Source organism: Siphateles boraxobius, unplaced genomic scaffold, assembly GCF_051911475.1.
Source record: "Siphateles boraxobius isolate OS27281-9 unplaced genomic scaffold, OSU_SipBor_1 130, whole genome shotgun sequence".
NCBI lineage: Eukaryota > Metazoa > Chordata > Actinopteri > Cypriniformes > Leuciscidae > Siphateles > Siphateles boraxobius.
The window spans coordinates 22,947,446-22,965,759 of NW_027508734.1; the positions used below are offsets into that span (position 1 = coordinate 22,947,446).

The 18,314-nt window shown below is 37.8% G+C and overlaps 1 protein-coding gene across 1 annotated transcript; it reads right to left on the bottom strand.

Moving 5' to 3' along the window:
* Positions 1-5,365: 5,365 nt before the first annotated feature.
* Positions 5,366-18,221, bottom strand: slc17a6b (solute carrier family 17 member 6b). The gene is made up of 12 exons (XM_077228676.1): positions 17,399-18,221; positions 15,785-16,040; positions 15,020-15,138; positions 12,819-12,933; positions 12,282-12,369; positions 11,901-11,987; positions 11,396-11,538; positions 9,668-9,817; positions 8,905-9,037; positions 8,567-8,677; positions 7,667-7,794; positions 5,366-7,335 (listed from the first exon to the last, which is right to left on the bottom strand). Exons 1-12 carry the CDS (start codon positions 17,482-17,484, stop codon positions 6,994-6,996), a joined length of 1,758 nt encoding a protein of 585 aa, XP_077084791.1. The 5' UTR covers positions 17,485-18,221; the 3' UTR covers positions 5,366-6,993.
* Positions 18,222-18,314: the final 93 nt, after the last annotated feature.

The window sequence follows — 18,314 nt, forward strand, 5'->3', positions numbered from 1 at the left end:
CACCATTTTTAAGCTGTCTTCTCATCTTCTCTCTGTCATCACTCTCTCTAACCTAAGAGCTTTACTTCCCCTCTGTCACCTCTGTGTGACTAATCAAATCTACAGAGGAGGTGTCTACACAACAGGAGTGAAATCAATAATCAGCCCATGAGGTGCATTGGGGAGTCAGGCCGTGTGTGTGTGTGTGTGTGTGTGTGTGTGTGTGTGTGTGTGTGTGTGTGTGTGTGTGTGTGTGTGTGTGTGTGTGTGTGTGTGTGTGTGTGTGTGTGTGTGTGTTTGTGTGTGTGTGTGTGTGGGTATATATTTTATGCAACAGTGGGGAAAAGCAAAAAAACTCAACTAAACATGATTGGTATAATATTTATTAACTATATATACACAATGTAATTGTATTTCTATAATCTAAGTAATATAACTATTTATTTCGAAATATTTAGATTATCTATACATAAATAGATTTTTAGCACAACTACAACATATAAAAATCTTCTGTATTTTCTTTGATTAGTTTAGGTATTTATTTAATTATTCATTCATTCTTTCAAAATGCTCTGCTCTCTCTTGGAGATCAATTTCAGTTTTTCTGTGTTTTGTTCTGAATAAAAATCACTCTCTTTTCTCTGATGTTTTTGCACATGCATGTTGACAGGGGTCCATGGCGCTTTATGACCGAAGTCTGTGTGCCGACGTCTTAATGGGATCTCAAGCCCTCTTGAGGCCTCTCTCTCTCTCTTTCTTTTAATGAGATTTTACAGCCAGCCTGTGTCACCCTGCCATGCTGCAATAGGGGTCTGATGAGGAACAAAGGAGTCCTCATGGCTCTGAGTATGGGGCACACACCTCCCACTTCTCTCTTTCCCTCGGTTTCCTCTCTCTCCCGGTCTCTTTTCCTCTCTCTTTCCCCCCTCACTCTGTTGGTTCCCATCTGGTGAAGGGGTATTGTGAGAGCTAAGTAAATAAAGCCCAGTCTGGCAGCATTGACACACACACACACACACACACACACACACACACACACACACACACACACACACACACACACACACACATACCCACCACCACACACAAAGAATGACTCCACTAATTGATTGCTAATTCTCTCCCTCTATCGTTCATTTTTGAAATTCTGTCATTTGTATGAGGAAAAGTTCTCATGTTTTGAACAGGCCTATAACTATAAAAATGTATATTTGCTTTAGTGGGGAAAATATTTGTTGAGTATTTTGCAGTTTTACAGCGCTTCATAACAAAAAGAGTTCCACAAAATGTTTAAAAACATACATAAGGTTTTAGTATTGCATTAAATATAGTTAATTTATATACACAACACAAAGCCCATTTCCTATGCGCCGTCTCCACTGTGTCTTGCACCTTTGTGGGACGCATGTCTCATTTTGGACTGGTAGCCAGCTCTGTTTAAAGGTCAGGCTTCTCCCCTGAGTCCCTCAGTCGCTCTCTCTCTCCTCTCTGTCATTCAGATGATGGTGAGGAGCGCCGCTACGTATAGAGATGCACAATGTACCACATCAGTTAATGGCTGATTGAGTTTTTTGGTAACGATTGAAATTTGATATTTAATTGTGCATTTTCATTATATTACTGTATCTGCAGTCACCTAATACTCACTAAAATTAATCTTAAAAGTGTTGAATGCAATATTTAACAATTGTCAAAATGAATATTCTTTTTTTAAACTGTACATTGTTACGATGCATAAATTCGCTCATCGCATTTAAAACACTTGATTTTTTCTTTTTTCTTTTTTTTTTTTTTTTGCAAAAATAGTATAAAAAATAATGACTGCTTATCAGTTTCAGCCATAATATTAAAATATTCACCATTATTGCCCAGAAAACCCCTATTTTAATTTACTATCCCTAATTTCCTGATTATGTTCTTTTCCGAATAGAGTTTTTAGAAACAGGATCATTCATGATCTTTCAGTCTTGCTAATGCTACAAGACTCACGCGATGCATTAAAATGATAGTGCTTTGTTAATAATGTTGATAATTCTATAACAGGATTCAACAGATGTATCTGTTGAATTATGCACAGTAGCAGACATTCATGTCCATGATCTGCTGAATTCCTTCAGCAGCTGTAATGGCTTCCCCTTTCTGTGTCAAGACTTCCCCCGCCCACAAGATTTCCTCTTCCAGCACCTGAACATGATGTGAATCTTGATCACAGGAAATTAATATGAGACACTCACCCAAGACTATAGTCAAACACACACACACACACACACACACACACACACACACACACACACACACACACACACACACACACACACACACACACACACACACACACACACTCCTGCAGTCAGGTGGTTTCTAAGATTCTCCCTCTGCTTTTTAAAATGTATATGTTGAATTGAACAGTTACACTTGTCGGGTTTGAGATAGTGGTACACATCACCACATATCACTTGCCACTTAAACAACAACTACATAAAAATTCCTTTCCATTCGCTTATATGTTCCTCTACTGGGATAGACGACTTTTTAATGGCTGTGGAATAATTGATGAGGATACTGAGAGCTGGGCCAGTGGGGGAAGGGACTTATTCGGTTTTAATATATGAGAGCTCATTCATTCGCTGTTTTCCCCCTCACACATGAGATGGATTACATAGACATCTACCCTCAACTCTCCCTCCTTCTCCCAGTGGAGAACGAAACACTGTATGCGCCAACCAGTCGCCTGCCCCAGGTCCATGAGGGGATCAGGGGATATTTATGAGTTGAGGCGAGTCTTCAGGGTCCTCATACAGGCCCCTGTCATCAAAGAGTGATTCCAGTCTCACTACACCAGCCCTCCACGTCCCAAGAGACCACTGTAACACCTGCCCCCCAATCGTGGATGCACGCCCGCCCCCACCCACCAACAAAAACACACACACACACACAAGCAAAAACACATATGGGTTCATGTTTACTTCTAAATAAGTATTTACACATGCTAATATTAAGCTATTATGCCAGTATAGTCTGTGCACGTTCTTGTATTTATTCTCAGTGTGACATTAGAACGGAGAAGCTTGAATGAACACTAAGTGAGGAGGGCGTGGACTGCGATCTGTGTTGGACATCCATGACGGTTACGGCTGAGAGAACCAGAGTAAACACATGTAATAGGGTCACAAGTGATGTCTCATTGTGGTTGTCTAATTAGCAAAAGCAATAGCTCGACACTAAACCTGCTTACAAATGCATTGTCAAAAGGAAGACTAGTTAGGCCTACTTTATTCTTGGGTATGATTTTTCATTCATATTTTAAAACGTATTATTATTTATTAAACCATTTTAAAGTATTATTAGTATTATAAAAGTATTAAAATAAATGAACACAGTATACTATTATAAAAGTTACCAAATATTGCCTTTGTGCTATTATTGAAGTCTTCACATTGGAATGCGTGCTTTAAATCAATATTTCAGTGAAAATAGTAACCTGTGCATCTTTGTTTTGTGGCATTTGAACAAAACCTCACTTGGAGCAATTACACGTCCACACTCAATTGACAAGCTTTCAATTACGTTCACCAGAGTGTGAACGTGTTTCTTCAGTCAATCTGATATTGTAAATCAGTTGCTGAAAGAAAGGTTATCCAATTAGTAACTGATTTACACAATGTACTAGAAAGGGCAAAGCTGGACATAGTCCAGACTGTGAGGGTTTCCTCCAGCGGGACTGTAGCTTGTCTTTGACTGCTGTAGTGAATGCACAGGGCCACTCGGCTGTGTTCCAGGTTGTGGAGGATATTTGTGACATCTGAGCATATGAAGCTCGTAAGTATACAAATATCCTTTTTCCTTTGCTGCATACTTCAATATAATAGCTAAATAATTATCTCCCCATTACAAAGCATTGACAAGATGGATGGATGTAGATAGATAGATGGATGATGGATGTAGATAGATAGATAGATAGATGGATGGATGGATAGATAGAATGAATATCCTACACCAAGACAAAAAATACTGCTAAGGTCACAACCTCTAAAGCTAGTGTGAAGGACATTGTCTGCGCGCGTCTGGCAGGAGAGTGTCTCATTTGCACCTCTCTTACTGTGTGGTGTCCTGCAGGGATGCGGATGTGTCTGAATCAGAGGACTAAGGCTGAAAGAACTGGCATAGGCTCAAACAGACTGAAACTGACCATATCTATGCTCTGCAGCCTAATAGACCATACTTTTGTTAAAGTTCAGATGTTTGAACTTGGCACTAGATGCTCCAAATTATGAAATTCTAGATTTAATGAATTAATACTATTAAAAATATTCATTAAAAAATGTTACAAATGCTTTTTTATTTGTTTGCTAATGATACACAACATAGTATTTCGGAGGGCAGTAGGTTTTCTGAACAAATCCTCTAAACCGCTTCTAAGTGCAGCCCCTCCTTCCAGCCTCCATTAGGAGGTTTGTGTGCTCAATAGGTTTTGCTGATCTCGAGGGGCCCTTACATTGATTTTACTAGAGCAGGGAAAGGACACAGATGCTATATGGGTGACAGATAACCAATGTTGGGGCTAAAAACTTAGATGTGATTTACCAACACGCAGACACACAACAGGTGGACAAAGTACATTGCGCTTGACGACTGTATCAGACATATTGGCAGTACATTTTCCACAATTTTAAGCAGGGAGTCTTTGGCCTTCAAAGCTTATTGGAATCCCAGTAAAACAACACAGGCGAGTACAATTTTGTTATAATTTTATATAAAAAAAGGCTATATAGAGCATTTCAATTTCACATCAACAAACCTCTCCATTTACAGTAACACAGCAAAAGGAAGCCATATATCCACACTTTACTCATAGGCAGGAAACAGGAATAAGGTACCTCAAAATCATCAGGCAAATTACTGTCATTTTTGAAGATATTTGAATACCTTTACACACAATCCTTGTGTCACTGAATATTGCAACAGTAGTGGGAAAATGCAAGAAGAAAGAGGGAACGGGAACAGGGGAGCAAGGGAGCGCTTCTCTAGCCACAGACAAAACACAGACCAGAAACAATGGGGAAGGACAAAAAGAGAGGATTAACATAAAAGATACCCGACAACAACATACTCTCAAAAAGCAACCACTGGCAACCATACAGGACGACTACAGAGGTGCGGCCACCTGCGGAGCTGAGGACCCCGGAAAGACTTTCGCCCGGCCGGGAAGCAGCTGCAGGTGACACTTAAGAATCATTCTCTTCTGGTGAGTGGGTCCAGCACACAAACTCTCAAAGAGAGTTGCACTGGACTCTTACTAAATCTAAATATATTTTCATATATATATATATATATATATATATATATATATATATATTATACTTTAACAGTAAGTAATTGTTTAATCTTTTCTTTTTTTTAATTGTCATCACAAAACATTTAAAACAAAATGATTACAGTTAAATGTGCTAACTTGTTACATATTTTTGGGTGAAGTGACTGCTAAGTAACTGTTACCATGGCTTTATTGCTTTGTACATTGGATATGGTTATTACCTGCTGCTAGGACTGTGTCAGCCCTTAGACAGGTTCTCCCTTGTTTTCCCAATGGACACTTTTCCCCCATCCCAGCTAAAATCCCACACTACAGGTTACCTTTGGTTAATTGTGCAAAGAAATTGACACGTCAGTAACAGTTTTGTAAAGTAAAAGAACATAGTTATAGTCAAATAAAAAAAAAAACATTTACAAAAACAATTTGAACCCATGCATAACTAACATTCACAGATGTCAAAATGGCATGGAGTTAAAAGAATGGAATGCAATTTAAAGAGTCTGTAGTTTTGACACCCTGTGCTTTCGCTTTTTGTAGTTTTTGCGATAATGTTCCCAGGCATTTCCAATGATCTAAAATCAAACCCCTTCTCAAGTTTCATCTGTTACACCAGACACCAAATCGAACAGCACCATCCAATTGAAACCACCTACTGAGCTTGAGAAACATTTTTTGTTGCTTTTGTCATCTAAACAACTGTGCTTTTTTTTCTCTGCAGTGTCAAAGACCAAAGTCCTCTTTAATCTCTCAGAAACATGAATTATACGATGGACAAGTAACACATCATGAGATATAAACACTCACTTTGTGTGCTGTTAAATGACATTGTACAGCTCCCTTAGTGCAATCAGAAAAAAGACAGTGTAAACCTGTTGCTTGGTTGGAATTCTCTATAGCAGTTTTTCTCCATGGATGAGATTCATTATCTGAGCCTTAGTTCTGGAAGCCAGTTGCCTGACTAACTCTAAAGGCTTCTCTATGTTGCAAAGGCTCAGAATAATGGGGTGAAAAACTTGTAAAGCACGATTGCACTTGGAATTGAGTTACTCTACTACTTTTTAATACATAGAACATTTACAGTCAGCCAATTTTGATATGGAATTTCCCCTTTGTATAATTGACACATTTAAATCCATATTTAAATGTAGGATTTGATCATTTCAATTTGTGCAAACATAACAATTCTTAGGGTTTTGTATTTTGTAATCTTTTTTCAGGGCTCACAGACACTACAAAATCTATCATATATTTTGTGCTGTATGTAGTGGCTCAAAAAGTATCTGGATGTTTAAGTCATAGTTAAAATGTATAAATGTCATTACATTAGCTCATTTTTTAAAACTTATAATCTTACAAAAAAAGTTTGGTAGGTTTGATGATATAACTATATATCATATACATTATTTATATATAACTACATATACATATGTTTACGAAGACACTTCAAATGGACACTTTATACATCCACTAAAGAAAAGCTGATTTGTTGCAGATTGCATTTGGTTCGATATCTTGTTATTTAATGCAATGGAATTTACACGATTTCAACTGTGACTTGCGTAGTTTTTTTCAAATACTTTTTTGCGCCACTGTGTGTTTATGTTTGTGTGTGTCTGTGTCTGTGTGTGTGTGTGTGTGTGTGTGTGTGTGTGTGTGTGTGTGTGTGTGTGTGTGTGTGTCATAGTGTGTACTTGCAAGATCTAGGAGTAATCCCCACCCTGCCTGTATCCGTAACCCTCTTCTTCCACACCATCCTGTACAAACACTTCTCGTTTATCCCATCCTTCTGCCCATCCTCCGTTCAACTGTGTGGTGGCCCCGTAGGTCTTGGCTGGACCTCCCAGGGCACCGTAGCTCTGGGTGATGTCCCCTGTTTCCTCAGCCAGCTCATCTTCATCAATGAAACCACACTTCTCTTCACTGGTCTGCTCCGGATCTGCCCACGGCTGCTTCTCCCCCGAGGCGAAGATGCCATAGAAGATTACACCGCCATAATGCACCATGGAAGCGATAAGGAACACATACTGCCACTCTTCTCGGGTCTGAAAGGATAAAAGAGTTGTCAAGTATTCATTGACATAAAGAAACTCATCCTGGGAGCTGCAAGAATAACAGATGAAATAAACATGCAGTTAAATCTGAGCACTTTTGACAATAAATATGGAGAAAGATCAAAAAATTTGTCGCACAAAACCTTTTTTTAAATATCACAATATCATGTATATTTCAGGTATAATAAAATATCAAGGAATCAAGATGACAAAAACTCAACCTTCTATAGCAACATCAGTCATTCAAGGCATCCAGTCCAAACACATAGTACTAAACATCTAGAATTCAAAGGAAAGTCCTGACAATTCAAACTGGTCTTACCTTGTGTTTGGTCATGGCACCCACTATAAGAGGACACACCATTCCTGACAGAGTTCCCACTCCATTAGAGATTCCCATGAGGATACTGGCATAGCGAGGAGCGATGTCTAAATGATTGACATTGAAACCTGATAGACAATAGAGGTTTAAATTTATTTAACATCTTACGAAAAGTGAAATAACTAAAAAATTATATATTTTTCTATATTTGGCTCTGCGTTAATAACAACAAACCAGGCATGTTATCATTAAAACTAAAACCATTAAAAAATATTTTCGTTACATTAAAATAAACAAATAAATAAATAAAAACATTAACTTTATTTCAATATTTCTCATTTTTGTGAAGTACTAAAATAACTCAAATTAAATAAAGCTATATAGATATTTTAAAAAATCTACTTTAAAATATGAACAAAAACTATAATAGGCTAGTATATCTGATACTATAATAACACTGCAACAAACAACATTACAGAAAGATATTTTCAAACACTCTGTTCTATACTGTTCTGTATCAAGACAAGTGCACATTTTTTCAGTATCTCTAACATGATGTTGGAGATACAGACTAAAAATAGAAAGATACGCCATCTTGTAGAGCGGAGGCATTGAGTGCTCTGTCTGGATGTGCTGCCTGTGAGGCTGCTCTCGGGGGACAGTGTGTATGAATTATTTAAAAAGTCCAGCTAAACCACGTATTCCTTCCAAGCTGCAGTGGAGGAAGTGTGTGTTTGAGAGGACAATGGAATTTTGTTACAAATAAGGCATTATTTACAGTCTTCCCTGGCTGCGTATGGTTGCTTTTTATTGCTGCTTTTTCTTGTCATTGTTGTGTATAAACGGCAGTTTTGCATGGGAAATTATTAAATCAGACATATTGTTTCCCTAAAGACTTGCCTGATATTGCAAATCCACTGAAGCCGACAGCCAACACAAGGAATGAAATGGCCACCCCTTTACTGTGCGAGTAACCAACAACCAATAATAGAGTGGCCTCCATCCCAAAGCCTGTGAAAGGAACAAACATGTGGATAAACAATTCACTAAGCTAAAATAGACAAATAAATGACAATGAAAATATATTTAGAGGAAATGCCGAAAAGGTATAAGTGTAAAATATTTAGGTTGATGAAAAATTCTCATGTAACATTCCTAGTTCACATGGATTTAACCAAAATTCAGCCATGTAGGACATATATGGCTCTGTGTGTGTTCCTGCAATAGGCTCCACTCACCTCCGCAGTTCATGATCTTCCGAACTGTTGTAGTTGACAGGATGTTTTTGGCGCGAAGGTAATCAGCTAACTGTCCTCCAATGGGTACGATAATGGTCATCACCAGATGGGGCAGGGCTGACAGCATGCCAACCTGAATAAGACAGTAGCCGTCAGGCTCAGAAGCATCTTATTCAAAACACGCTGCAGAATGAAAGCATTAGCCATTGACCAATTGACCAAAGATGTGGTTTCACCACAGAAAAAAGAAAAAAGTCCAAAGTCTAATCTACAAAAAAACTGAGCATTTAATTTTACTTAAATTTAAATGGTCACAACCATTATGAAGTAGTTGGATAAAAATAAATAAATGAATAAACTGACATTACTGTAATATGCAAGACATCACTATTAATTAGTATGTTAATTCTACAACTAGATGCAAAGACATGATTGCAGGTTTAACTGTAGGAAGTGAGGAAACAAGAGCAAAATGAGATGCAAGCACAGACTTAAATCACCAATAAATGAATAATTCATCATGAACTATTCACAATGAATAATTCATAAACCTATTTCAGACCTTAGGGAATGACAAAGGTCACCCATTTGCTGATATACAATGGAATTGTAGTCAAAAATCATATGCAACTTAGATTCTAAGGCTAGCCATTTTGATCCAATCGCTGATTAAGTAATTGCTAATATTTTAATCAATCATGCATTTTGTCTAAAACAAATTCCAACTGAAATACATGCAATATAAAAGGTAAACTGAAATTACCTTGCTAATCTCAAAGCCAAACACCTCCTCAAAGTATGCAGGCTGGCTGATGAGCAGCAAGTAGAAGGTCCAACTCCTGCAGAAGTTGGCCACAATGATTGCATAGACAGGCATGGACGTGAAAAATTTCTTCCAAGGTGTCTTGAATTTCTGTAGGAGAAATTAGTATTGCAGCTTATTGAGTGAAGTGTTAGAATATACCCTTACTGATAATGATTTTAACTGTCATGTCTTGAACATTTTTGATTCTTTGTCAGTACTGATGTTCTCTAGGAGTGCATGGCATTTACACCAAAGGAATCGTACCTGTACCTGACTTACATTTTAATGCATCAAAACAACTGATGTGCAAGACTTCTCAGATATGTCTTTGATATGTTACAGATTTAATTAGATATCCTCATATGGTGACACTAAATATATTGGCGTCTACCTCAAAATCTATAAGACCACAATAGATTAACAAAATAAGTTTAGACTTTAAAGGCCACATTTTTTGGTGGCCACACATTTATCTCGTCATGTTTTTCAACACATCCTGACTTAAAGATCCCCTAATATGCTTTTTCAAATATTACCTTTCATGTAAAAAGGTTTCATGTAAAAGGTCTGCAAAGTTTTAAAGATCAAAGTGCACAAAAAAAAAATGTTGTCCTAAAAGAAAGTGTTGATTCTGAATGAGTCGTCAGCAATTCCAGGGTAACATATCTATGTAAGTTAGTAACAAATTTTCATAATGCCAGCCAATGGTCTTCATTGCTGTGAACAATATCTACTAAGTACTTTGGCCCACCCTCAAACAATGTAGTTGTAGCTGAGAATGTCGACATATCAAGAATACACTGTTTTTTTTGCTCTGTAAATCCACTTTGCATGCTCTTCCAAAGGATGAGGACTTAAAACCAATGCCATTGTTACTGTTCATGTATGCAAGTGCTGAGGAAGCCTCTGGAGCTAAAATTCAGATATGGTCATGGACCTTTCATTTCCCACACGTGCTGTAAGCAGTTGACCAATCACAACAGACTGGGCCATCTGACCAATCAGAGCAGAAGCTCTCAGAAAGGAGGGGTTAAGAGAGAGTTAATGATTTATCAAGACATTTCAAACACTGTGAAAAAAGCGGTGACGTGCAATGTATATGATGAGAAAATTAAAGTGTTTTTTGACCATGGATGCATGTAAACCTATGAGACCTTCAAAATAAAATTAGGAACCTTTAAAATAGCGTAATAGGGAAAATTTAAATAATTCTATGGTTTCATTGACCCTCTATCAAATTGCAAATCACTCAAAACAAGTTTTAAACTACAGCAATGTCATAATTTTGTTCACAGTAACTGCAAACAGGGGTTTCTCTCTCCATCAAAGCTCCCGATCTTAAAGAAGGTCAAAATCTTAAAACAAAAAATATCCCATCCTTGTGCCAATTATTAACCTGATGTCAAAATAAATAGACAATGGCACTTTATGCTGTTAATCTCTACAATCTTTCAAAGCACAACCATATGAATTAGATTTGTGTCAAGCAACAACTGAGTATTATAATTACAGATAATTATAAAAGTGATGCTTATAGGTTTGCATGAGAGGGGATCTTATTCCATTAGTCAAACCATCTCTTTTTAGGACTCGAGTCCTTCAGTCAAGCATTTTGTGCTTTGATATTTTCTTCTGAGTCTTATCCAGCTAGAAGTTTGGAGTATGATTATGTTTGGGGTCACTCACTTCTGCAGGTCCTAGCAGCTTAGCGCTCTCTCCGATACTCTCTTCAATGAAGCAGCGTTCTTCAGCAGTGATGGTGGGATGTACAGCAGGGCTCTCATATGACACCAAGATCCAGAACATATACCAGAACATCCCAAAACACCCTAAAGAGAAACAAAGAATTATTAGATGTTGATATTAAAAGAAAACATCATAAAATGATGTCCGATAAGAAGCATACAGAAAGATCAGCTGACTGAAAACTCCTCATATAACTAAATGGATTACAGTTCATTGCTTTCCAGTCAGAGTGTGCTAATTCTTGGCACAGGGACAGGCAGATTCAGTGTCAGTGCAGAGGATAGACACATGGCAGCATCAGAGGAAAAATCAATACTCAGCATCAGAGTTGATCCATACTACACTTTCTAAATACACTCATCAAGACCGCTAAGCACACTCATAAAATTATGCTTTACACTATAACCATGGCTCATACAGTGGTGCACACACAAACCACTCTTACCATAGACATAGAAAACAGATGACCAGCCAGTGTACTGCACCAGGATCCCAGCGAGAGGCATGGCAATGACAGCTCCAGCATAGGAACCTACAGAACGGGAGAGGATAAGGGCCATGTGAGAGCTCAAATGGAACCAAAAACAACTCTGGCAGCTTCCAAATCAAAATTGCTGAATAAATGCATTAAAACAACACAGGAAAATACAGTCCATGCATAAATAGTGTTTCCTAGAATTCTTGAGGACAAACAACAAATGTATCTTTTAATTTTAACATGAAAACAATAATGAGGTAGCTAAACAAAATACAATGACACACGATTTTCTTTACTATCCATTCACTGATCTATATTTGCTTTAAAGAAAATAAAGATGTAAATTACCACAGAAAGAGGTTGTGGCCAGACGGCTTCTTTCCAGTGGAGGAGCCCATTTACTCCAGATCCCATGACAGGCTGGGTAGGTCACACCCTAGATAACAATAATACTACACATCAGTTTTAGATTACAAAGAATAGACAGATTTTCAAATTATAAAAAATATAAAAAGTTACATCACGTAAATCTATTTAAATGCAAATTTATATTCCATTTGTTATAAATAAAATAATAATATATACATCGTTGTCAAGATGGAAGTAATCTAGTTGTCTATTTATAGGAACATGTGCCTCTACAGATCAATACAGGCAACTGTAGTAAAGACAAAGCCTGGGTTATTATTCTCTCAGAATATCCTCAGGCCATAACTGATTGTTACAGGACCATGGGCTTTTCCTAGAAAGAATTCCCACAAATGGCTTTTTGAGAAAATGTCCAAGTGCCCAAATTTTAGATATGAATACCTATAGAAGGTTATGATATTAGATCGTTATTAGCAAACAAGCAATTAGAATGAAATGAGAGAAAATCGCACTTACCTCTACAAGCCCTTGTAATATCCTGACGAATATGACGCAACCATAGTGAGCACGTGCAGCTGAGGGGATGAACATATTCAGTGTGGACGTGAGGAAAATGGCTGCCCCGAATACCCTGAATAACAGATGGAAACATGGTTTAATTATATAGCATACCATTGGATTATAGAATGCAAAAGCATTCTTTATTTTTTACATATGTATTATTTCTAGCGTGTAAAGCTGTTCTATTTCAGCATTGGTTTCTTTAAACCCAAAAATGGTCCTATTATAGCCTACAATTCAAATATTCTTTCTATGAAGAAAAGAAAAACAGGGATAGCCTATTGGTAGCGCGGGGTGAAGAAATAGGCTACGTGTTTCCATTTATTTCCAATTTTCCTGACGTCCTGTAGAGCTCAAGACCCGTTCTCTCACCTCTCTTCCACCGGCACTCGCTAATCGGATTGAGGGAGTTCTCCGGCACGAGACTCGCTGATTCTATTACATCTCAATCACGTCAACCAATAGCCGAAATATGAACTGAAAACTGATGTATAATTTCTGCGACGTCAATTATGTCAAAGATTTGACGTACTGAGTTAATAGAACACAATTGCACAGCATTTCAATAATATGTCGATCCTTGGCATTATTGGCCAACCATCAAAACAGATGTTTAAGCGAGAACCAATTGTGTCCAATGTTCCAAATATTTCCAGCTACCGACATGGCAGTTTCATTTTTGATAAATTTGTTGCGTGATATATGAGGCACGGCCAAACCCTCTGGCAGCATGTCCGGGGCTGGTTGCCATTCCCCCCTCATAGAGCAGATTAGACACGGTTCCCCCCGGGACCTCATTAACAGGTGGAGAATGCCCCAAAGACAGAGTCTAATCCTACAACTCACACGACGGGTCAGCCTTCAGTCTGCCACTCACGCAACGAGTCAACCATAGCAATGAACTCTCCCTCTGCCTGTCTGAAACCGTGATTTATACGTTTGTTTATTTATTTGATTTCCTTTCCACTTGAAAACTTGAATAAAAAATACTAGCATATTGATAAGGATTATATTGTAATAATAAAATTAGAACAGTCCTGTAGGTTAGCCTATGCCTTCTGTAAGACCATGGCCTTCAAATGGAAACGTTTGACTTGAGACGTTTTCCTAAACATTTAATAAGAATTTCGTAAGTTAGAGATCTTTCTCCTTTCTTCGTTTTTCTGTAACAAAATTGAATCAATAAAAACTATAACAATACATAAAGTCAAGTAAGCTATAATCGGCTTTAACGAAATTAATTTCACACAAAATGCGTGCCCTCCTTACAAGTCTTTACACAATCGACCAATCAAATTGGGGGTTGGGTTGCACTTGTGCTAAATCAGCTCCTCCCATCCCCCTTTTCCTCCAATGACAGGTAGATCCAGCAGGAGCTATGAATAACCAGTGTCTTAAATAATACAGTATGCAGTCATCGCTATTAGCTAGCTAATGAATAAAACGAAGAACGCACCACGGATGTAGGCCTTTAGACAATTTTTGCAGCTCGATTTTGCAAATGCGAATTCGGCTATTGCTTATTTCAAATATTTATTTCAAATATTTTTAAAGTCTTATGACTGAAGCCATGTAATAATTATTTCTACTATTACATCGAATAATGTTTAATACATTTAAAATATATCTTTGATAAATGTAACGAAATTCTTTGTTGGGCATTATTTTCGCTCTGCTTTCGTGTTGGTTTGACTAACACCTTGAGATGCGGCACTGACTGCATTTAAAATTGCCAGCTCCTGTTATGTGCAGAAGCTCTGTGCGCGATCCTGCTGGTTTGGAAAACGTGGGCAACACCATCTTTTAGTAGGCTAACGGGTGTAAGATGCAATCATTTTAATGGCTTGGTTTGCAACATTATAGGGACAAACATCTGTGATCCGTTTAAAACTAAATTATATAATTTATCAATAAAATCAATTATTGTTATAGAATATTTATTGTTAGTAAAATTGTTAATAATTAATTTGCATATTAATGTTCTTTCGTTAATATTAGGCTTTTTCCTAAGGTAGCCTATTGCAAAGTGGAAAATATATAAACCAAATGCGACTTTAAAAGCAATTAATTACTGAAATAATAATAATATAAATAATAATAATAATAATCTGAATGAATTAACAAATACATATTAGTCTATGTTTCTAAAGCTTTACCTGTTTGCCGCCAGTCTAGAACAAATGTATCCTCCGGGAATTTGTGTCACAATATAACCCCAGAAAAACGAGCCATGGATCATTCCAACTGTTTCCGGGTCCCAGTTGAACTTTGCCTTCTATGGAAGAGAAATACCAGAACATACCAAATTGCAAATCCTGTCGAAAATTAATCCTGTAAAAGGCGAGAGAAACTGAAAATATGAAAATCCTCAAGCTAATATGCACACGTTTCCACACACCTCTAATAACAGGTAAAAATATAATATAGCCTAGCCTATGATAGCATTCGTTATGGGAAAGATTAACTTTTATTTTTTTAAACACTTAGGCTAGCACAAAATATGTATTGATTATTGTGCACAATAAATGAAATGACAAGAGCGAAGGATTAGTTTCCAGCTGAAGAGTTAATCAATTTGAGTTTGATATAGGCTAACCAAGGTCAATTTTTTTGCATGAGTAGCCTACTTGTTTTCAATATTTTCCAAGCTGGTATTGGGGCGTTTAAGTCTCTTTTCGACAAACACAAACCATTGTGCCTTTGAATTATTCCCTTTATTATTTTTTTGTATTTCCATAAATTTATTTGAGTCTCTCTCTCTCTCTCTCTCTCTCTCTCTCTCTCTCTGTGTGTGTGTGTGTGTGTGTGTGTGTGTGTGTGTGTGTGTGTGTGTGTGTGTGTGTGTGTGTGTGTGTGTGTGAGTGGGGGTACCACGTAGCTGACGTGAACATATAAAACCCAAGTGTGCCACGCGCACAAACCTCTTTGATGACGATCTTTCCGTTCAGATGAATGGTGCTGTTGTTCACCATGCTCACTATTGCCACGCCTAAGTTGCACCGAATTCCGAAGGAGATGCAGAACCCGAGGCCGCTCATGACGGCGATGATGTAGCGGCGCGGAAGTCCGAAGCACGTGCAGTCACACAAAGGTGGCTTTTTCTCGCTGGTCTGGGAAGGCCGTCCATCCTCGGTCAATTCAATGTTGTCGCCAGGTTTTTGCCTCTTTTCTAGCACTCTGCATATGTCAGAAGAGAGTTGTCAGACTCCTTGAAGGACACTATAACGACTGTGGTCCGAATGAACCAATTAATAGGAATTTCATCACTTTTATTATTGACAAACGCATCAAAATACCCTTTTGGCATTTAACTGAATTGAAATAGGCCTATATATTTTTACAAGTAGGCCTACTCTAAACTGTACGGACAGATTTAGACAATAGTTATTGAAATGGCATGCAGGAATAGTTTGCATATTTATTTTTTCCTCCACAGATATTTTTATGTAAACTCCACATATGCTTCGTGTGCTGCTGTAAAGCGCACTGTATACCGCATTGCAGCATTCCCTTCACCTTCACCTTATTTACATTCACACGGGCTTAGGTCCACTCATATTCACTAACACGATATTAATATTATTATACTAGTGCCATGGGTATCCAACAAGAGAGTTATTTACTTACAGTTAATTACTATTATAGTATGTGCAGATGGATTCAATAAATTAATGTGCAAACACGTATGAATATATTTGTTTAAAGAAATTAAAAATGTCATAGATTTCGATTCATACATGATTTAATAAGCAGGTGTGACGGAATTAAATACATTTTATTTTGTAATATTTTGCACGTGTAAACTGCATAAAATGCACATGAACTGCATTATGAACGTCATTACAGTTGTTTAATTTCAGTAGACAAATAAAAGACAATATCCTTGTATTTTGGAAAATACTCTTTTTTTCCAGATTACAAAATTTCTATAAGTAGCCTAAACGAAAAAATTAAATATGATGAGACACATTTATGAAATGTAGTGGTGGGGGGGGATTTTCATTTCCGAAAGAACAATTCGTTCCCAAGGTCGAAGCGCTCGATCTTTTCCCCCAATTACAAAAAGTTTTTTTTAAAGACACGCGCACATAAAAGGAGCAATGTTAAATGATTATGGATTAACCGATTTTCTCATATGATTTAAATCGTGGTCTTTTTTGCAAGTATATGTGAATGAACTCTAAAAAAAGAAGAGACACTCAAGGGGATTGAACGATTATTCAGTCGTAAATGCATTTTAATCACCGGGTTACAATGATAACCTTTCAAGATAGAAAAACGTGCATGCTTCCATCACCTCCTCCCAAGATTATGCAGAATTACATAATTTTCTGCACGTCCCCGTGAGGCGTGACGCCAAACCCGACCGGGGAAACTCGTTATTGAACAGATCAAACTAAAAACAAATTAGTGCATTTTTTGTTCCGTTATAGCTATAGTTAGAGTTAATATGTATTCAGAGCCACAATATGCACTTTTCTAGGCCTATTATTTTAAAATGACTGAATCAATTGGAAAATGTTAAAATATCTTACTTGTACACGCGCCCCAGTGTCTTCCCCGCTAGTTGCTTCAGCCCCTCTTTGCTGGGCACAAAACCAGGCTCCCTCGGAGTCTCCATGTCCAAATGTGATAATCCCTCGTTTTTCCCCGGTAATGTTAAAGTACCATGTCACTGTGTGAGATGACAGAGCATACCAGACCGATACCCTGCGGATCGATGATTCAGTAAGACAGATAAGGAAAATTCACGAGCGAAGAAAAAAAAATCCGCCTACACAAGAGAGATATCAGAAGTGGTCTGGCTCTGTCTACTCATAATTATAAACTCATAAACTGCCCTGCGCGCGATAAGGGCACGCGATGCCATCTCAGATTTGAGTCAAGAAATTATTGTTAGCTTTAAATTGAGTAGGAAATAAAATCGGATTACAACAAATAAAAAACGAGGTATGATCAAATAAGAACTGGCCCAGTTTGTTGTCTCCTACTGTCACTTATTTAGGTGCAAAGTGACAGTTAAGGGAAGTGAAAGCGTTCAGCACCAAGGTCAGCGACAGTCTCGCGATCAGAGCCGCGAGCTCCCGCCGCCACTCCTTTGCCAACTAGTAGTGTGTGCTGCGCGCGAGGCGGATCAGTACCAGCAGCGCCGGTTCACTGCTTTGGGAGGGGTTAGAGAGGGCGGACAATGTTCACATTCCATTCACATTTTTTTTATTTTGTCCTCAGATAATCTGATTATGTTCCACGTCTCGGGAAAATTATAGTTTTTCGATGCGTATATGAAAGGCACGTGACGTGACATTCGAAGTTTCTACATTTGTGCTTTAATGCCTATCGTTGTTTTCCATCAAAGGCAGTGCAAGCCTCCTGGGGGCGGTGCTATGGAAACCGAATGAGGGGAGTTTCCCCCCGTCCAAGTGCTTATATGCTGGTGTGAAGGAAAAGCGT